Genomic DNA, 23478 nt, shown 5'->3' on the forward strand with positions numbered 1-23478 from the left:
GGTGGCAACACCCACTCCATACCGGCAGCACCCACTCCATACCGGCAACACCCACCCCCATCTATTGGTCATCGTCCAGTGCTTTTTGTTAATTCCACTTTTAAAGTCACCTAATTGGGCAGAAGCTAAATATTACGTGTGCTGGCAACACCTATCTTAATGTCAGTGACCAACTGACACAACAGCAAAATGCACTGATATGGAACAGCTTCCTGGACAGGATTTTAAAATATGACCTTGTGAAAAAATTATCTTTTTTGGCTTAGTATAGTTGTGACTGTTATTGGGCATTATGCGGGAAATCACAACCAGATAATATGCATGCAAATGTTAACTCTCTCTCTCTCTCTCTACGCGGGATTCAATTTTTTTAATTTTAAAAAATTTCAGAATTTTAAATTTTCATGACCATATTTGAAATCAGCATGAAAAATGCATTGAAATGAGTACAAACAAGCCTAGTTTTGGTTCAGTGGTTTTTAAGATAGCTCGTGATATTTTGAGAAAATATCTCAAACCTTTTTATGTTGAAGCATATGGCTAGCACTTACAGCATTAAACAGGTTCAGAGAAACATGATTCCCTGATTATAATACACTCATAAAGAAATTGTATTAAAATTTATTACTACTTACTGTAACACCTTCAAATGACGTATTACTCATAATGTCGAAAAGTAAGTTTGTGATGTCACGTCGATCGTACGTGAAGGACATAATTGATGACGGCGGATCTGTCAATTAATGAGTCATAATACATTGATTGCGTTACATAAGGTAAAGAAAGAATCACAATTTGCACATTAGTAAACTTTCAAAAATTGTTTCACTGTAAACATAGTATGCATGGGGAGGATACGGCAAAGAAAAATAACTGCCAATGGTTTCGCCACTTTGATTTGAGGCTCACTTCTCTATGTACCATATACTTTTAAACTCACCAAATACCAGGGGCGGCCATTATGTAATGAATGTTCACCTTTGACCCGAAAATGATTATTTTCATACATTTTTTAATCTTTATGATCACATGAAGACTCATCTTTCACTTTTTTAAACCACACATGTATAAATTACACCACATACTTGATTACGTAACAACATTATCATATAGGCTACAGAATTATCATGACCCAATAGGCCACCACAAAACCACGCAAAACAGGCGGGCCTTTTAAATTGAAGTAGAAATCATATGTTTAAAGCGTCATGGTGGGGCAGCATTATTGCTCCTAAATCTTTCAAAGAATATCTCCGGCAATCACAACATTATGCCTTATATTATGCCTTATATTATGCCTCATAGTGACCATAAAAATCCCGGGCGCCGAATTTGCGAGTGCAATGACGCCCCAGTTATACAACAAAGGCTGACGACAATTGAGCACAAATAACCATTACGTCATTGCACTTAGACAATTTAGGCGCGGGAGTTTTGAAAATCGCGTGTTGAGTGTCGACTCTTTTTATTCGTGTTTATGGTCAATATGAGTTTGTTTTAAATAAAACCACGTGATTCGTGCTTGATAATTATTTTTCTGACATATAAAGCAAAATGTTATGATTGCCGGAGATTCCCTTTAAGAATAGGAAATAGTCTGATTAAGTCTCACCCATTTCTTGTAGTTTCTTCTCAGCTTCTTGTAATGCTAAGGCAACAGTCCATACTCCGTCATAACCAAATGGCGCCTCTTCTATTCCTATTAATTCGGCTGATTTGTGATCAACATATTCGTTATACTTTATATCGTATGCCTGAGCACTCTGTAATGATAATAATATGTAACATAAATAACATACATATAAGGCACATGTCCTAACTGAAGGTTGCGATTTAATCACAGAAACTCGGTGACCGAGTGAGCGCTGATACGCGGTGAAAATCACAGAAGCAACGGCGAATTCCCGCATATTGGATTGTACAGAACACACCAGTTGATAATGGTTTACGACCGATTTTTCAGGAGAAAGGGAATTCTGAGATTAATTGAGTAAAATCGGGGGTGGTTCTTGTTTTTACCAGCCTGCTCAGATTGGATAAGGTGCATAATCGTACCACTTTTTTAGTATCTTGCATTTTTATACAAACTAAATCATTTATTTTTGGGGGCTCAAAGCATCTGAAATTAGATAACTTTCGCCCGCAAATGTCTCAATTAACCCGCAGAAATTAAGTTCGTTCTCCTAAATGTTAATGATTCTGCCGCCACTGGCTATGCTTGACAAGACCCCCACCCCTCCAAAAAAGGAGACAATTTTCGAAAACTTGGCTACTCCACTGGTCAGTACAGTAATGAAAATCAATACCAAAAATAATGGGGTTTTCCCCAAATTTTACTACAGACTAGGCGTCTATAGAAATAAATGCTATTTAACCTATTCATGAATTTAAAAATCGTTCGTAACATTTATGATTCCACATCACGACCTACTTCGTGGCTATGAATTTTACCCGCGAACTTACAATGACTTGCATACAGAATCACGCGTGGGTCGCCTTAAAACTTAAAATACCTAATGTATGTAAATACATTAAAAGCAAGTTAACAAGATCTCATATATCGGACATAACACCTACACACACTAAATGCAGTATAAATAGAAGAATCTATTTCTCCGAGGTTTTCCAAATGTTTCGCTGCATTATGTTTGGACATTTATCTCCTTGCATACAATGTTATTCTTAGCATGCTTTTTTTCTTCCTCTGTGATTGTATAGAATTCTAAATGTGAAGGGCTGAAGGCACGCATATGTGTTATGAGAATGTGAGCTCCAGTTTGCCCACACGTAGCGATATGAAGGAAAATATAGGTTACATAGTGTCGATCTAAACGACACTGTCTTGAAATTCTAATCTTAAAAGCAACTTTTGAAATAACTGAAGATTCTAACCTAAATTTCGTGTTAGCTTTAAATGGGGATTTGGTACATGGCGAGATAAGAGACAGGCGAGTTACCGAGAGTTAGTAGAGGGTGCACTACACTAAATCCTTCCGCATTTGGTGTAACCCTTCATAGTTCCGGTAAAAAATAGCACCTATGCGAAATATGTCGGCGTCCCGAGGGAACCAAATTTGAGAGACTCTTGGTTGTTTTGATAAAAAGATAGAATAGGAGCTCAACATTACATATCTGTTCAGAAAATTTTCTGAATCGAATGTGCATGGGTAATAGACCCTCGGAACAATATCATGGCCGGAACTGGTAAGGAGGCGAGCGTGTCGGCTGAAATTCGGGATGGCGCTGTTCAGGAGTTCGTATCTTTTAAGTTTGTCTTAACTTGTCCCAAAAATTAAATTTAAATAAAAGTTTAATCTTTATTTAAGACACTGGTTTGATCAAAATATTAAAAATGTTGTTACATGGGGTAGAAAAACAAACTTACTTTCTTGTATTTTCCCGTGTATTTCAATGGGACGATTATTTAGTGGTGTGTGCCCTAGACAAGGGTGAAAGGCGAGTGAGTGGAAGGTGAGTTAGTTGACAAGATGGCGTCAATGGACAAGGGGCAAAAGGGGATAAAGAGGAGTTGATGAAAAAAGTGAAAAGTAAGCCAGTCAGTATACAATGGAAAAGGCAGGTTGAATATAGTGAAAAGCAGGTGTAACCACTTGTCCTATTAAGGGCCAAATGAAAGGATGAACAGGGTAGATTACATGAGAAATTCATGTTCAACCAAAACCTTCCTACATGTATAACATTGTCTTCAACACTACATTACTGATTATCATGATCCCTATTTGGGGAAATGGTAGAGGTCCAATGCCCTTTAACCTTTTCCCAAACCTTCACTTGATATTGTAATGTAAATTATGATGAACCAGAAAAGATGTAAGAAGAAAATCTTGAAAAATACACTTTGCTTTAAAAAAAAAAAGGGGCAATGCGAACCATATCAAATGCATGCTCACTATCAATTCTGGACCAGTGTTTCATAGATACGATAGGATATTCTTAATGTTTTTGATACATTAGAACTAGGTGTATACATATATAGATATTAATATACTATGCTCATATGATAATTTATTTGCAAAATGATCCGATATTCACAGCTATTACACAAGTAAAAACTTAAACAGCAGTTATTTAACAAAAACAAGAAAGTATTCACTGAACATTCAATCTGGACTACCGGCTCACTAATATAGAACTCCCTTAAGGAATCGGATACCAACGTTTTAACAGTATTTTTTGGTACCTGAGAGCACATGAGACACACCAAATTGCATTCCGAATACGAGGAATGTATTTCTAATATCAAATAAAAGGAATGTCAAAAATATCAATTTTTAATAATTTGCCATAAAATTTGTATTATATCGCGAATTTAAAAGATATCAAAATTATTTGATATCATCAGGACATTCCTCGTATTCAGAATGCCATTTGGTGTGTCTGATGTGCTCACATGTCCCACAAAAATACTGTGCAAACGTTGCTATCCAATCCCTTAACGATTACCTTAAAGTAGCAAATTCAATCAAACACTTTTGAAATAAATATAAACCGCATCTAATCTCATTTTTGTAAGTAATTCTTTGAACCCTGTTTATGCTCTTGTGCGATACTCTTATTATACAGTATGGTTTTTGTTGTTGTTTTAAATTAGTTCTGTTAGAGGATGCAATGCTGGCCTTTCAATCGTATCCTTTTTATATTGTGACTAAATTGAGTCACAGAATAACAAAGAAATCAATTAAATATATGGATTCATTCGCGCGACATATTCCACTAAGTGTATCTCAAAGTAATTTAACAATGGCATCATCATTTGATATATGTGAATTGTCGTTTTTAAAAGGGGTCAAACCGGACATAACACCTATCACACATTATTCAGCAGTAATAGAAGAATTTAATTCCCCGAGGTTTCCCAAATGCTTTGCTTGCATAATATTGTTTGAACATTTTATATCTCCTTGCACACAAACTATCTATAATGTTTTTCTTAGCATGCTTGTTTTTCTTCCTCAGTCATTGCATAGAATTCTAAATGCGAAGGGCTGAAGGCATGCATACATGTGTTATGTACATGTGAGCTCCAGCTTGTGCCCACACGTAGACTTTAAGAAACGATATAAAGGAAAATATAGGTTACGGAGTGTCGATGTGAAAGTCCAATCTTAAAAGCAACTTTTGAAATAACCGAAATTTCTAACCTAAATTTCGTGTTAGCTTTAAAATGTACTGTTGTAATGCATAATGTCAAATTTCCATAGAATTACGATCCAGGTCTTTATGCCAGGTCGTTGATAATCAATGGTGCGATACAGTGTAATACATTCAAAAATGGTTTTCGCCTATCGCTCACATACTACTCACCAATCCAGACACCCTATTGGTTTTGTCCCATTGTTACTCACATACTACTCACCAATCCAGACACCCTGTTGGTTTTGTCCCACTGTTACTCACATACTACTCACCAATCCATACACCCTTTTGGTTTCGTCCCACTGTTAATCGCATACTACTCTAATAATTCTATTGGTTTCGTCCCACTGTTACTCACATACTACTCAGCAATCCAAGCACCCTATTGGTTTTGTCCCACTGTTACTCACATACTACTCAGCAATCCAAGCACCCTATTGGTTTTGTCCCACTGTTACTCACATACTACTCACCAATCCAGACACCCTTTTGGTTTTGTCCCACTGTTACTCACATACTACTCACCAATCCAGGCACCCTATTGGTTTTGTCCCACTGTTACTCGCATACTACTCACCAATCCAGACACTCTATTGGGTTTGTCCCACTGTTACTCACATACTACTCACCAATCCAGACACCCTATTGGTTTCGTCTCCTTCAGGTAAAGCGATCACGTGGATACCAAAATAACCTTCCGTGGCTTTCCTCATCTCTTCCACAGTACAATTGACAGGATCTTCATCTCGGATTTTCCACCAGTCATACTGGTAGTAACCTTTCAAAGAAAGAAAATCCATGTTTAAGAGTCGACTTTAAGCGTCTGAAATGATCATTTGACCGAATGGACACAAATCAGTTATTGTTTTGTTTGTTTTCATGAGCATTTTCAGCAAATCCATAATTTTACTCACATTTCAAATATTTTGACATCGTATCAATTAGTTAATGGTGATTTAGCGTGATAAGAGGTCGAAAGAGTGCGACATACATATTTAATTAACGGGAAGGTGCCGCGCCGTCTGACATATTTTTATGACTCTTTAGAGCCCATTTTGAGGTGTAATTTCACACCAAGAGTGGTGTCGGGAGACGCATTAAAGGTGTCCTTTGACACCTTCAATGGGCCTCCCGGCACCATTATGGGTGTAAAATTACACCCCACAAATGGGTTATGAGGTGCTACCAAAATGTGTCGGTATCAGTTTGATACCCTTAGGGTGCCATCAGAAACCCCAAAGGAGTCATTTATGCTTTAGACGCCTTTTTGGTAGCGCTTCAGAACCCAAAACTGAACACCCAAAAAGGTGTTTATTTTTCAGTGACTTCAAGAGAATTCATGCGTAACATAAATTTAACAAATCGATATTCGGCATTCTACTAAACTCATTGCAATATTTTCAGCTATTGCTTACCTGGTATAATCCACACATATTTGGCTCCGTACATTCCTTCATGGTAGGCACGACAGAAAACCTTCCTCGCTTCTGGCGCGTAAAAACGACCCAAAATTATCCTAACACCTTGTTTCTGAAATGCAAATATCAATAAAACATGGATTATCAGCAAAATTGTCCAAGTAATCTAATATAAGCATTTATGAAGTGCTCTACAGAGAACACAGCGTTTTACAAATAAAAACATATAAACAAAGAAGAAAAAAGAACATTAAATGACCAACAAAATCAACTTTGGAATAAAGATGTTTTCAAAATACGCTTGAAACAGGAGACAGACATCACGAATCCACCGGAGAGCAGCGACAGCAGAGCTTGGGGATCACCCGCCTTTTATAAGATCTCAAAATGGAAAGACGGGTAGTGGTCGGAGTGAGAGCGAAATCTGAGTCCTATACCAAGTGGATCCGGTAATGTGGTGGTAATCTTCTTTGGTTGTTTTAAACAAATAAGATTATTACTACTCGTTATAATGAAATTATACCTATCATAAGGTTCTTTTTATCTTTTCAGTTTTTGTTTTTTTCGCTTTCGGATCATTAGAGAATGAATTTGGAGAAAACCTTCTGATAATTACAAACACTCGCTGAGTAGCAAGACCTTCCCTCTAAGCTTTTAATCCGATAAGCTGATTATCTATTTGTTTTCATGAATTGGAAAACATTCTTTAATGTATTACTGAGCTCAATCATCTGAAATTACTGGAGCGTGAGCCACCCAGGCTGGTGGCTCAGCATATTATTTCATTAACAGAAGGTTTTCTCCAAATTCATTTCCTAATGTGTCATTGACCAAGCCTTTTGTCCCTCACTAACAAGTAGAAGGAAGTGAATTTTCGGTTTCGGTTTCGTGGGTTTTCTAAATTTATGACTTGAAAATTCGAGGTGAGTGGGTACGTGCTCATTTAGACTAAAGAAATATTTAAAATTTACGGTCTTAAATTCGCGAGAAATTACACGAATTCATTGACTTGTGTGTACTCCATCTAGACGGGAGTTACTCGTGAAAATAAGTAGTCTAGCGTCGAAATATACTAACCAATATTGCCAAGAAGTAGTACCCAGCAAACACAAAAACGTTTTAAAAACGTTTTAAATAAGTTATATTTTGGCTTTTGGTTTAGGTAAAAACGTTTTAATAACATTAAAATGTCGGGTTATATAAAGGTCATGATAACGTTTTAAAACGTTTTGTATGAAAACACACTACAACAATATTTTTCAATGTTTTCAAAAAATGTTATTGTAAACTATTTTTGCAAACATTTCTGCCAAATATTGTGTCAATACTTAAATAACATTATGTTAAAATATTTGAACCAAGGAAACACAGAAATGTTCTTAAAATGTTTTTTCAAAACCTTTTAATAACATTTAAATGTCGGGTTATATAAAGGTCATGAAAACGTTTTTAAAACGTTATTGAAAATATTTTGGGCAAACATTTTTCGCAAAATATTTTTCCAACTCCAAAATAACATTCTGTTTAGAATGTTTTGTATCAAGTTTTCAAGAATGTTTTTGGAATGTTATTAAAACGTTTTTATACCCTTTATATAACCCGACATTTAAACGTTTTCTGTAAAACATTTTTGTTGGCTGAGCAGTAGATTATTAAAAATGTTTTTTAAGGTTATGAAAACGTTTTATACTCTTTATATACCCTTTATATAACCCGACATTTAAACGTTTTCTGACAACCTTTTATAACCTTTTGTGAATGATGTCGAAAACGTTTTGTGTTTGCTGGGTAGTCATATTGGTGCGTCAAACCACAAAAATAGGTCATTATGATTATCTACGAGGACGAAACGGGGGGGGTATGTAGCATACCAAAGTCTTTTTTTATATTTTAAGTTTTCCGGGAGTCTATATTCAGAAACAAAAACGCAATTCAATTTTAATTGTTACGGCAATTACTGGAATCAATTACCTTCGTTTGAATTCAATTCTTTTGTGTTGCATACCACCACACACGCGACTTTCTTGCTCAACTGAGCGAAATAAAGCGCCCGTTTCATCCAAATGATAAATCATTTGACCGACTTCTTGTGACTTGACGCACCATTCTGCCAACTACTTCTTGGCAACACTGGTTGGTATATTTCAATGCTGGACTATTTTCACGAGTAATTCTCGTCTAGACGAGAGTACACGCAAGTCAATGAAGCCGTGCAAATTCTCGCGAATTTAAGACCGTAAACTTTAGAAACTTCTTTTGCCTAAATGAGCACGTACACTCTCACCTCGAGTTTTCAAGTCAAAAATTTATATATTAAAACGAAAATTCACTTCACTCACTTGTTAGTGTGTGACAAAAGGCTAGAATAAAACGATTGGTCACACCTAGGAGGATAACACTTCGAAATAACAATGAAATCCGAAAGCGTAAACGAAAACAGAAAAAAAGATCAAAATAACCTTAGCCTGTGTGATGGCTCGGATTTTAGGGCTATTCGCCGTAGAAGTGACGTCATAATCGGATTAACTACCATAGCAATAGATGAATACATTTTTTGAGTAGATCGCCCTTCACTATAAGCAGATTGCACAATCACCTGTGTATGTCAGCAAACATAGATTGAATACAATACCGCTCTTTTCAAAGATACTAATCTCTATGCGATTGATTAGCCTTTCTTTGACATCTATGGTTCAATGTATAGGTACCGCGCGAACGTTGTAGTGCAGGGCGATATATTCAAAATTGCATTCATCTATCGCTATGATAGTTAATCCGATTAATTACGTCACTTCTACAGCGAATGGCACTGGCAGTATAAATTAGATACACGTGTGTATTATTAAATGAAACATCACATAAAAAGGCAACGTTCAAGGTTAATACAATGTTACCCTTAACTGTTAGGTAACAACGAATCTTAATTCCATTACTGCATCAATAAAATGAATGTTACATCTTCAAAATGCAGTAACGAAAATAGTTGTTTCATTATAATATTCATGGCCCTAATTTATAACATTGACGAGAGACATCATCACATTCACACATAGAAATTATTTGTTGGGTGTACTGAGAGTGGAGGTGATGCGTTACGTCAACCTTTCTGATTATGTAAACGAATATATTTTTAGTTAATGCTAACGCAATATAATTTGGCTAGCAATACTTAATTGAATGGGTTATTACGACTGAATTGTTAACATAATACAAAATTTGTAGCCAACTCCATCAAAGAGTTTGCATCATAATGTTCCCATATGATATTTTTGCGTGCGTTGATTACGAAAATAAAAAGTTATTAAGGGTAGACGAGGTCGAAGCAACCAAAAAGTCAAGTTTCATTATCTAAATCAATATATTATTGAAAAATAACACTTCGAGCCTTTGTCACTCACTATTAACAAAATAACACTTCGATGTTTTGCAAATGTTCATTCTACAAATCATAAACTTGCTTGATTTATTGTTGTTAATGAGTTATATACGTTTTACAAAAGTGTTTGTTTCAGCCCTCTTTACAACATTAACTCAAGAGCCATGCAAAAGAATATCTGTGATATTTGAATTCTTCTACATGCTCGCTATGAAAATAATCAATGCAATTTTGCCAAAGCTCACTACCATTCGCAAGATGCTGTGAACTACCATATCGTAACAGTTTAAAATAGTTGCTAACCTTAAGGCTACTTATCATTCAGAATGCAGAACTTTAACCACAATAATAATTATGCTTTAAATTATATAGAATGGCCTTTGGATGTCATGGTGGTCACGGTTGTTTGAAGGGATCATTTATAAGTTTTTCAAACAAAACATCATGTACAACCAAATTTTAGGCTTAAACAGCCTAATGTGATATCATGCTAATGTATACAGATGCTTTTGAGTCATTCTCAACTTTAATTTCCCCTTAATTTAATTGCTCACTTTCATAGCATTTTTATAGGTTTTTCGGATATAAAATGTATATATTAATGATAAAATTGGTGGCGCTATTTAGTTACTGGAAATTACTCTTTCAAGCTTTTAATACAAATAATTCCTTTTATTGTTTGATAAAATATGTTTATAAAATCTCTTCGTTGCTAGTTTCACCTATTTCAGCTGTTTTAGTGGCAGTATTAATCACCTATCCTTGCAAATAAAGAAATATGATTTAGGATAAATAGCGCCATCTATAGTTTGCATTTAGTTAATAATGAAGCCAATTCTATATACATCAAACAACCGTGTGGTATATACAATAACCATATAATCAACAACCTGAGGTCAAATTTTGAGCGCTGGTTAGTTCAACGGGACTCTTCCATTTACCCTGGGACCCTTTTCGGTTCATAAAGGTTATTCTCACTCACCTTGATATTGGCCACTTGAAATGTCGGGTCATCTGTGAAAGTTTCTGATACGATCACTTTGATTCCAACCTTCTCGGCTTTCTCCCGGAAATCTGCTGTAGCCTATGCAAGCAAAATGAAATATAATACAGTGAAATGACGAGATAGCCAAATGATTTGATCTTGGGAGCCCACCCAGGGGTCTTCAAAACAATTGTATATACATGGATGTGCCACGCAGACTCGGGAACTCAGACTTTCTCTATTATAGTTGCTATCTGAATCATTGTGCACTCTTTGTGACACACGCATGATAGTATCATGCGCGTATTTTTTTTTGGGGGGGGGGCTTTGGGGCGCCAACCCCCGGGGTAAAAGCAGGGGGCGGCCAAAATGAAGGGGCGGCGGAAGAAGAAGGGGCGGCAAAAACAGGGGCGGCAAAAACTTAAGGGGCGGCAAAAAGAATGAGTAAATTTCCTATTGTAAAAAAATACAAAAAAACAAACATTTCATTGTCAGTCTCACATAACAATAGACATTGATGGGTACCTTAAAATGGAACCAAACTCTAAAAACATTTTTCTATAGCGTTTAATTATAGCATCTTATAGTAAAACCCAGAATAACACTGATGTCTAATTTTATAGCAACCTGATTACCTGAAACTTAAGCTATAAATGTGCTACACAGTGTCATCGCCCCGATATCTTCATGACAGAAATCGCCATGGTAGGTTGAATCCACAGCCACGCATGGCCATTTTGTTCCGACCTTTGAGACGCATAATGAGCCGAGGGACATCCGACTAAGGCTACTGACAATAGCCTGGTAATTAACCTCTCTGTGTGTGAGTGAGCATGTTGAGGTCAATGGTCATCTGCTTTTAGACTGGCTCCACGGGAGTGAGTGCAGCTAGCCAACGCTGCGCTATAGTTCGGCACATATAAAATCAGAATATTTTTGTCAGTTTTTGAGTTCAAGACGCACGCTTCTTTCTCAAGACGCTAGCTAACGACTATCATATCCGTTGAACACATATATTCAAGTGCAAGGAACAAAATCTGGCTTCTTTAGACTAAATCAATTACGGGAGATATTCATCATTTTCTACCCCGGTATCTAAAGATTTATCGTCTGAATATCAAATCGTGCGTAGCACAATAACGTGTATGGATCCCGGGTATTCATTTCAGTGTCTCTGCTGTATAATGTAATTATTAACCGGGCGATGTCGGTGTGTGCTATGACCTGAAATTGATTTATAAAGTCTAAATGCATCTTCTTATATAGTACAGGACGCTATGGGGTGATATGGGGTGATTCATGAAATGGGCTGAAAAGCATCATTCTAATATGTACATGCCTATTTGAAGAATTTTCTATCAACTAACAAAATTAAGTATGCTAAAATATTAATCTGAAGACTTCCCTCTCTAAATCTACACCATCAATTTTGTATATGTGATCAATATGATTGCAAACTGTAACGCCCAACCAGCACCTGAAGTCTATGGTAGTACCATCAACCATGTCACAGACTTCAGGTATTTGGGTTCCAAGATGGGCTCTAGTGTTGGAGACCTAAAAAGAAGAAAAGCACTAGCCTGGGCAGCTTTCTGGAAACTGGAACGCCTTTGGAGAAGCCCGTCCCTGCCAATCGAAACAAAAATCAAGCTGTTTCAGACAACGTGTGTTACTGTCTTTCTGTATGGGTGCGAGTCATGGGTAATTACCAAGGACATGGAAAACAAGATCAATGCATTTGCAACATCTTGCTACAGAGTCATGTTAAACATCAAGCGTGTGGATCGGATTCCAAACGAAACCATCTACAACCTGACCAACACCACTCCACTGGTTACCAGAGTCAAGATTCATCAACTCAAATTTCTCGGCCATATACTGCGTCTTGAAGATGGCGAGCCTGTGAAAGAATATGCGCTTTATATTCCACCACATGGGAAGAGGAAACCGGGACGGCCGCGCACACTGTACTTACAGTATGTCCAGCACCTCCTGGGAGATACTGAAGGGATGCTGCAGCCAAACAAAATTGTTTCGCTTGCCCAAGATCGCATTAGTTGGAGAAAGCTTGTAGTCGCCTGCTCCGCAGCCGACTGATGATGATGATGTGATCAATATTGCTAGGCAAAAATTCACAGCAAACATGGCAAAATCCTCCTATTTCGACCACTTTTAAACCAAAGTTGTCTAGTCAAATAATGATTTGGAGAATTTAGATAGTTACTTGTTAAAACAAAACGGTAACTATTCATAGGATTGTTAGTGATAATATACTTACTAAAAATGAACAGCGTATATATCTTATCAACACGAATAGTTACGGGATTTTTATTCAAAAAATTGAATAGTACGAAATTATAGTGTGTGTATCGTTATCGACGTTAACTAAACCTTGACAATTTAAATACAGTATTTTAATCAAAACTGAGGTTAAGGGATCTGGGATGAGCCTTTTAAGCGTTTCGACAGTATTTGTGGGACTTGAGAGCACATCAGACGTATCGAATTGCATTCTGAATACGAAGCATGTCTTTCTGATATCAAATAATTTTCATTTTTTGAAATTCACGATATAATACAAATTTTATGACAAATTATTAAGATTTGATATTTTTCACATTTTGATATATAACAGTCCTCGAAGTAAATTGTATAAATCTAATGATATATTCTTAAAGTGTATGTAGCTGGGAGGAAAAGCCGACGATCAATTGAAAATTTTGACCTTTCATATTGAAGATATGGATTTTTTCACAAAAAGACCTAATTTTGTTTGGTGTTTTGGGAAAAAAATCCATATCTTCAATACGAAAGGTCAAACTTTTCAATTGATCGTCGGCTTTTCTTCCCACCTACATACACTTGAAGTAAAAATCAACAGATTTATAAAGTTTACTTCGAGTACTGTTTTAACAGTATTTAAAAATATCAAAAATATCAATTTTTAATGATTTGCCATTAAATGTGTATTACATTGCGAATTTCAAAAATCAAAATTATTTGATATCAGAAGGACATTCTTCGTATTCAGAATGCAATTTGATATGTCTGATGTGCTCTAATGTCCCACAATAAATACTGTCCAAACGTTCATACCCCATCCCTTAAAAAATTCACTCGATATCATATTCCTTCAGAACACTCACTATCTAATGTGGCTACGGACATTTACTTCTTCACAACACAGATTTTTAAATACGTAATTGGGCACAATTGTACGTGATTTGTGATCTTTATTTACATAATTTATTTATATAATTTGCGTTCCAATATGTTTGCCAGTTGGAGATGGATTATATGCTCCAATTCTGACACTGAAGACCTAGAAAATATTGTTAATTTCGTTAATGTTTTTGTATTGTGAGGTTGCAAAGCTTTCAACATTTTTTGAATAATAATAAGATTATTTTATTATCAAAACCAGTAACGGATTTTCTAAAACATGTAAACATGAAAACCTTGAGCGCTGCAAACTTAAAGGGGAAACTTTGTTGGCCTGTCAAAACTGAAGGGAAATTTTAACATAATAACGGTACCGTATGTTGGTAATATATAGTCGGGTAATGGTGTGTTGCAATTGGAAATGTTAGCAATACTAGAAAGCATGGAAAACAAGTGGCGCGTGTTCTGCCTAAAGGCAAAATCTGTACATACTTATGTCTAATTAAGACAGGTCTTTCGTTAACAAGACACATATAATTTGAAGACGCAAAATCAAGACCAAGAAGTGTCTCGTAAATGACATGTCTTGCCTATTGAATATGCCTTACATTGAGAAATTACGTCTTATTTTATGTGTAATTTGAAAGGTTGCCTACATACATGACATATGTAACTTAAATGCAAACTTTGTTGGCCTAGTTACAAAAAGTGGGAAACTTGTAAATAGGCCTAGCAAAAAAATGGGAAACTTGTACCACAATATGTACATTATTACGCTACTAGAAATCTAAAATCCCGATTATCCCATCATGCAGTAGTAGTTTGCAAAACAAAATGGAGGCACCACCCACCTGCATCTGTTAAATACATAGAGCCCCACATTGTAATGCTGGTTTCATACCACCCTGCTGCTTGCCGCTGAGCGGCGTGGCGCACGCGCATTACAGACGAACGGACATAATTAAGGCTTGTCATTGGTTGAAACGTCCTGCCGCTTGCTGCAGCGGCAAGCGACAGGAAAGTCTGACGGGGGCATAAGACAAGTGACTCGGGACATGAATTCACGTAGAAGAGCCAAAAGAAGAATCCATCTGCATTGATTACCCAATAGAGCCGAAGGAGATAGTCGAATTCGGTAGGCGATTATGCACGGAGGCTTATATATGCTTGAACAGGACGAACTGACATTGATTGCTTAAGGTTAGTTTAGGGTTAGGTTAGAGTTAGGGTTAGGATTAGGGTTAGGGTTAGGGATAGGAATAGCTTACACAAAATAATTACATGAAGGTTGGACAAAAAGTAGCTTGATGAATCAAAAGTAAGAGAGGGCTCAAACAAGATCAAAACGCTGATCAGAAAAGTGTCTAAGTATTAAGAACCGAAATTCTATCGTGATCGACCAGTAATGCGTTGTTGTTGTTGTTGTTGAATTCCCGATGGGGAGCCATGGCTTTACATCGTAATATTTAAAGGGGGCATTTTTGTGATTTTAGCATCCTCTTTTTAGGGTATTTAGTCCGAAATTATATAGATATTCACACACAAAAATCCAAAATGTCAGTTGATTCGGACATTTTAATTAGCGAATTCCGCACAATTGCAGTATTACAGTGCCGCGTAGGCTACTGTTTTCTAATATTTCTGTATATCTGTATATTTAAAAATATAAAGATTGGACGCTGTCCATTGTTGTCAAGCTACCAAATCTGCAAGAAAGGTTATGCAGACAAATATTTAGTACTAAGTTTTAAAAAAATCTCAACTCCTTTGGAGTACAAGTTGGGGGATGTTGTGAATTACAAAGTGCCCCTTTAATGTAAAAGGATAAAAAGCCCGCCAAATAATAATGAGGAAAATTTAACTATAACTCAAACATGTCAAAGCGGAAATTAGTTCACACCTGAAGCCCAATTATGTTCTGCATATTTAGGCTATTTTAATTGAAATTCATACATTCCCTTTGGAATACATGACCTTCAACACAGAGAGTGCGAATTTCAAATAGGAATGGGCAATTCCATTTGCAATCTACACCCCCTTTGTGGGAGATTAAGGTCATTATTGATGAGATTCATCAGGATCGTTCAAAGTCAAATTAAATAAATGAGTTCTGGTACAGATCCAATAAAAATGAAAGTACTCACTAGATATATTTCAGTTCCTATCAGGAACCTTGTTCACTCTGCAATGACTGTAGTGTTTCTAGATGTCGGCAGTCCTTGGTGGCAGTGATGGTGTTGCCACATTTGTAGGTTGCCGTTTTGAGATGATCTGGTCATAGATTCTGTCCAATTTGTATGCCCCCTCCGGAAGAAATTGGAACAAGATCGCAATCTTCATCAAAGAACAAAACTGACAGTTGACGACATCATGGAATTGGTCAAGTTCATCCTAACTACCACTTATTTCACTTCCAAAGGTATCATCTATCAACAAAAGAAAGGCGCAGCCATGGGCAGCCCCTGAGTCCAATCGCTGTCGACTTGTTTATGGAATGGTTGGAAGTTCAAGCCATAGCCACTGCACCAGCTGGTTGTAAGCCAAAGCTTTGGAAGCGTTACGTAGATGATGTTCTTGAAATTATCAAACGGGGTGAAACAAAGAACTTGACAGACCACCTCAACCAAATAGATCCTACTGGCAGCATCAAGTTCACGTATGAAGAGGAGATTGATGGCAGCATCCCTTTCTTAGACACTCAAATCACCAGGAAACCAGACGGCACTACCAAATTATCTATCTACAGAAAACCCACACACACCAATCAATATTTGCAATTCCAGTCCCACCACCCTTTGCACCAGAAGTTGGGAGTTGTAAGAACCCTTTTAGACAGAAAAGATGCTATTGTCACTGAGGAGGCAGATAAAGAAGAGGAAGAAAAGAAGATCAATGAAGCGCTGACGCAATGTGGTTACCCGAGTTGGGCTATCGACAAGGTAAAGGAGCAGAAACAACAACCAAAAACCAGCAAAAATAGGGAGACCAAAGACAAAACAAAGGGCTCTATCGTCGTTCCCTATGTCGAGGGTCTCTCTGAGAGGATGTCGAGAGTGTTCAAAAAACATGGTTTCTCGACAGCCATGAAGCCCCACAGCACCCTTCGCAATATGCTCGTGCACCCCAAAGACAAGCGGGACCCCCTCCAAACAGCTGAATCAATTTATGAAATACCTTGCAAGAGCTGTCCTAAGACCTACATTGGAGAGACAGGCCGTCTTTTCAAAACTAGACACAAAACTGAAGCCGAAAAAATAAGTTCCAAAAATTTTACCAGATCACAAAGAAAGTCATCCACATCCCAAATTCATAAATCGGCAATAACTGAGCACGTCGCAGCCAGCAACCATGTTATCAACTGGGACGAGGCAGCAATCATAGATCAAGAGGCAGACAAAACCACGCGTTGGCTAAAAGAAGCCATATGGATCAGGAGCAGGGGCAAAAACACTATGAACAAGGACGAGGGGGCATACGAATTGGACAGAATCTATGACCAGATCATCTCAAAACGGCAACCTACAAATGTGGTAACACCATCACTGCCACCAAGGACTGCCGACATCTAGAAACACTACAGTCATTGCAGAGTGAACAAGGTTCCTGATAGGAACTGAAGTATATCTAGTGAGTACTTTCATTTTTATTGGATCTGTACCAGAACTCATTTATTTAATAAGATTAAGGTCATGTCTTCCATAGGGGGGGCGTATGGATTTCAACTGGAATAGCCACGGATGACCAGCATTCTGAAAACAGTATAAAAACCTTTCGCAATGGATGAACAGTACAACTTTGGAATCTGTATTAATTTGTTTCATATGGTCACCATATGGCTATTGACACAAAAGGTACTAAAATGTGAAGAACATTAATTGGGCGTCTTTTTTGCTATTTCAGTTTTTAAATTTGATGCACAGCTATCTAGTTGTCTTCCGGCAACATGTAGACCTATTTGAGATTTTTTAGTCCATTTTGGACAAATGTTTGACAATATTTGCCTCCCCCCCCCTGAAAGTTTTCTTTTCCCTCTGTAGTGTTAGCGGTGTTTGCACTTAGTATTGAAACAAAATTTCATTTAATTAAGTTGATACACAAAGGAGACCACAAGGCTTGATATACGGGGTGCCATTTTTCCGTCCCATGTTTTTTACGGGAGCCCAAAGCTTCCCTATTCGTCTTAACTCAAGAACAGCAAAACCTATGGAAATATACTACAATGTGATTATTGGGTTTCTTGGCTCATTCATTTCCTATAAGATCTTATTGATATTAAGAAATACACTGCAATTTTTGTGTTAAATGGCTAAAACTGGAAAAATATGGGTCCTGCCACCCCACTCGCCATAACGCATCAGAAATCAAAATACATGTCAAGAACGCACGGTGAGTACCATATTTGAATTTCTTGACAGAAGGGCTCGTGGCTATCACCTATTCATTTATTATAAGAAATCTCTACTATTCATAGATTCTAAGAATCTGTCAAAAGGGTCATGGCTTAAAATAAAAATAAAACTTACAAAAATTAATGGTCACAGATCAATTTGATAACGATTATTTTCGTTAATCAATCGGTGATTGTTTGGTTCGGCGGACACTGAGACCGTGGATTATGCCATGCCATTTGATAGTACAGTATGTCCCAAAAGAAGTATCTTCGCCATTTCAAACCGCTATAAATTTTATACAAATATCTTATACCAATAATACTGAGCGCATTGTCGCGCAGGATAGACTATACGGCCTTTTAAACAAGCTAGACTCCGAAAACTGGTGTATTTCAGGTATTGCCACGGTCAAAAGATCTTGTTGGGCTAGCGCAGAGGGAACTTATATAATTATATTTAATACTGAACCTGACTAGATTTTATTTATACTAACGATATTAAAACATAAAACACGAGGTAACATTTCATCACATAGTCAAGTAAAACACTTATAAACTACATTTCAGTATGCACAATGTAATTTAATTTTTCGTTCCACCGCCTCAGGGGTATTATGTATCTTTCCCATCCTCTCTTCCATGCAGCAACCGTATTTTATTGATGTTCACTCATATTTCAGTCAAATTAAAAAGGCAAACGAATTATTCATTTGCATTAAATTTATTTTTACTACCATGCTACGGTATAAACTTTACCATTTTTAACCCTAGAACTATTGGGCCATATTTTGTAACACGGATTACGATGGGGGTTGTTGCACCCCTCTATTTTTCAATAACGTCATTATATTTGGTACCAATGCATAGCTATGGGTCTCCTCTATCTAGTGATACCAAAATAAGTACAAACATGCCCTACATAATGTCTCTATGATGTCATAATGTGAGGGCGCCCATGCGAATTTGGGAAATTCTGGCTATGTACAAAAATATAGGCAAAATTGATTTACGGCTAAAAATTTCTCCTAAATATGAAAGGAAATGACTATTTCAACCCAACTACCAAGTAAAAAGTCAGTAGCTCTTTGAATAATTTTAAAAGAGCGAAATAAAAATCATTGATTTTACTCAGTGTAGAAACCAATGGTGGGCCTCACCCCACCTCCCTCCTCTATTGTCATCTTTGATGGCCTTTCCTACCCCCGGGTAAGGTGCTGGGGTAACTTTTTTATCGCTAAAATAAGGATGGATCTACCCCGGGGATCTACGATTAGCTTAGGTCGTTTGGGCGTAAACTTGTGCGTTTTTTTTATGACGGATACAAAATCTTGGGGGTGGTACATAGGTTAATAGTACTATTGCACTGGAAGATTGCAGGAATATGAATTAGCGCAGCCTTGTATTTCTCTTATATATTACCCAAATGAATCTTATATCGTACTCATTATCGACATATGCCGAATATGCTATTGACAAAAATAGTCTGGTATTTAATAGCGAGTTGCAATTAGCGCTGTAAATACAGTGTTCAGAAATCGAGGACAGATTGGTGTTTAGACAGTTAAATGTCTAGCATTTAAACCCCTTAATGTTTAGATCCTTAAGGGATGGGGTATGAACGTTTGGACAGTATTTATTTTGGGACATTAGAGCACATCACACATATCGAATTGCATTCTGAATACGAAGAATGTCCTTCTGATATCAAATAATTTTGGTTTTTTGAAATTCGCAATGTAATACACAATTTATGGCAAATGATTAAAAATTGATATTTTTGATATCTAACAGTACTCGAAGTAAACTTAATAAATCTGATGATTTATACTTAAAGAGTATGTAGGTGGAATGAAAAGCCGACGATCAATTGAAAATTTTGACCTTTCGTATTGAAGATATGGATTTTTTTCCCAAAACACAAAAAAAAATAGGTCTTTTGTGAAAAAAATCCATATATCTTCAATATGAAAGGTCAACATTTTCAATTGATCGTCGGCTTTTCCTTCCAGCTACATACACTTCAAGAATATATCATTAGATTTATAAAATTTACTTCGAGGACTGATATATATCAAAAATGTGAAAATATCTATTTTTATAATTTGTCATAAAATTTGTATTATATCGTGAATTTCAAAAATGAAAATTATTTGATATCAAAAGACATTCTTCGTATTCAGAATGCAATTCGATATGTCTGATGTGCTCTCATGTCCCACAAAAATACTGTCGAAATGCTCAACACGCTCATTCTAGATCCCTTAACACATTTCATATGATTATGTGCTTAGATGTCTAAGATCTAAACATTAAAGTGTTTAAATGTTAAACATTTAACTTTCTAAACACCAATCTATCCTCGATTTCTAAGCACTGTTTTTGTAGTATAGAAAACACGAAATAAATAATACGTGTCTAACCGAAGGCACTTGAGATAAGTCCTATGTCAACAAGACACGTATTAGGAAACACAAAATCAAGAACAGCTATAATTACAATCACATTAGATTTGCAATGGATTTTGCCTTGTATTTGCAATGGATTAATCGTCAAATATAACGACTTTTTCAATTACATAATGTGCGCGTGTGTTTTCAAATTAGTAATAAATGTCAGCATTACACCTGTAGTTTTCCAATACATCGAATAATTACATAATCTATTCCTGTTAAACCCGAGCTGTTATTTTGTTACTTCCAAAGAAGATACTAATTAATTTTCAAATTAAAAGTGCTTGCGTTCCTTAACGACCTTGTATATGTCAGGGGCTATAAACCTCTTGCAATTTCGCTAATGTCGCTAATTTGTCAAATAAACTGCTTGAAGAGAGAAAGCGTACAATTTGATTAACTTTCGTTCCGCTTCATCTTGATACTCTCTCCACGTACGCGGGTGTCGACTGCAGACGACAATATTTTTGATTACAAAATTTCAGAATTGTACATGTTCATGGCCATATTTGGAATCAGCATGAAAAATGCATTAAAATGAGTACAAACAAGATTAGTATTGGTTTAGAGGCTCTTGAGGTAGCTCTTGATATTATGAGAAAATAAACATCTCAAAATGCGTTGGAAGCAGAATCTATTTCTGTGCATTTTGACACCTCATTATAGCCAAGAAAACAAGAAAAACCGGTCAATTTAATGTAGTGAGGTCCAGATTTGAAAGTTGCACTTACAACAATACAAAAACACTCAGATATCATTACACAGATACAAATCAATAGAATTTACTGCAACTTTCAAATCTTGGGTTCCATTGATTTAAATGTACGCTGTGACGTAAATATTTAGTCAATTGCTACAAATGAGGGGTCAAAATGTGCAGAAATAAATTCTGCTTCCAACGCACTTTACAAATTTGTAATAATACAATCACCCGTTTTTGAATAATGGCCATTGTTTAAGGGGTATTAGTTACTTTTTTTGAGATGTTTACCTCAAAACCTCAGGACTTTTTTAATATGTTGAAGCCTATTGCTAGCATGCAGAGCATATCAAGATTGCTTCATGACCGTACACACAGAGTTTAACTTACTGGATTGACAACCTTATAATTGAAATCGGCAGACAGGTGTTAACCAATGCATAGTTGATTACTACAGTAAGTGAATACCAACTTGTTAGACCACATATCCTGGAAATGGTTAGACGTTAGTGTTATGAAAATAAACAAAAAGAACCAGTGTCGTGGCCAGGTGGTGCAGACTGTAATATCGGACAGGGAGGACGGCTTTTCCGAACTAGCTAGCTCAATCTACTAGTAAAATTGGACCAATATTGCCAATGTGATCTTGTGTTTGACCAGTTTTTGGCTTAACGTTATGCCGAACGCAATACTGTTAATAATCAGACACATCCCATTAAATTACGCGTGGATTAAGTGATTTTGAACCCTCTAACTTAAAACTACCACCTTAGTTTTCTTTACTTTTTCACCACGTATGCTAAGAAAGATATTCATTGAGAATATTTGACAATATTGGGAATATCTGTTCTAAACTTTTCAACTTGGGTAAAGTTCTTTTTTGGACCACCCTGTACAGAATGCGAATTGGCATAAAGAAGTTGAGTTCACTAATTTATTTGACACTTCCACGCATAAAGTTTCGTCTAGTAGGGCATATTCATAGGAATTTGCTATTATCTACGCATATCTCTATAGGTGCTACAACTTCCCAATAATCACTTGATCATGAAATCAGACATTTTCTTTCTTGCCTTCAAATTTCTCGATGTCCTCTCGCAGTCAGTCCGAGAGCACCTATTCCATGTACGCCATTCTGCACAATGTCTAAGCGATTTCACTTCCTGATTAAGTTTACCACAATGTTCACCAGAATTACGTATTTTGTGCGTGTCGATTTACGTATCACGTTACGTGGAATAACTTGTCTCCAATCAGCGATGTATTTTGGGCTGACAGTTTACCTCATTTCATGCAATGATTACACAAACTAGGTAAACTACAATCTTGGAAATAAGTCTTGGGACACTTGCGTGTAAATAACGGAAAACTGTCACCCCCTTTCCCCCACACAGTGTCATCGCCCCGATATCTTCATAGCAGAAATCGCCATGGTAGGTTGAATCCACCGCCACGCATGGCCATTTTGTTCCGACCTGTTTAATAGTTTTGAGACGCATAATGGACCGAAGGACATCTGACTAAGGCGACTGACAATTGCCCGGTGACTGACCTCGCCATAGGTCATATGCTTTTAGACTACCCACTATTGGCCTATACACTGCGCTATATAATTCGGCACATATAAAATCAGAATTATTGTCAGTTTTTGAGTTCAAGACGCAAGCTTCTTTCTCAAGACGCAAGCTAACGACTATCATATCTGTTCAACACATATATTCAAGTGCAAGGAACCACATCTGGTTTCTTTAGACGAAATCATTTACGGGAGATATTCATCATTTTCTACCCTGGTATCCAAAGATTTTCGTCTGATATCAAAATCGTGAATAGCACATCC

At 36.7% G+C, this 23478-nt stretch overlaps 1 protein-coding gene across 2 annotated transcripts in view; it reads right to left on the minus strand.

Annotated features, from left to right (window-relative positions):
* The window catches only part of LOC140155554 (gamma-aminobutyric acid type B receptor subunit 1-like), a 63865-nt gene that overhangs the window by 21144 nt on the left and 19243 nt on the right, over positions 1-23478 (minus strand). For both annotated transcript variants that reach the window (XM_072178436.1, XM_072178437.1), the window contains exons 4-8: positions 10934-11035; positions 6573-6687; positions 5787-5935; positions 1613-1763; positions 636-733 (exon numbers count right to left, since the gene is read on the minus strand). In XM_072178436.1, coding sequence (XP_072034537.1) covers positions 636-733; positions 1613-1763; positions 5787-5935; positions 6573-6687; positions 10934-11035 — 615 coding nt within the window. The remainder of the gene's footprint in view (positions 1-635; positions 734-1612; positions 1764-5786; positions 5936-6572; positions 6688-10933; positions 11036-23478) is intronic.

The sequence above is a fragment of the Amphiura filiformis genome, chromosome 6, assembly GCF_039555335.1.
Source record: "Amphiura filiformis chromosome 6, Afil_fr2py, whole genome shotgun sequence".
NCBI lineage: Eukaryota > Metazoa > Echinodermata > Ophiuroidea > Amphilepidida > Amphiuridae > Amphiura > Amphiura filiformis.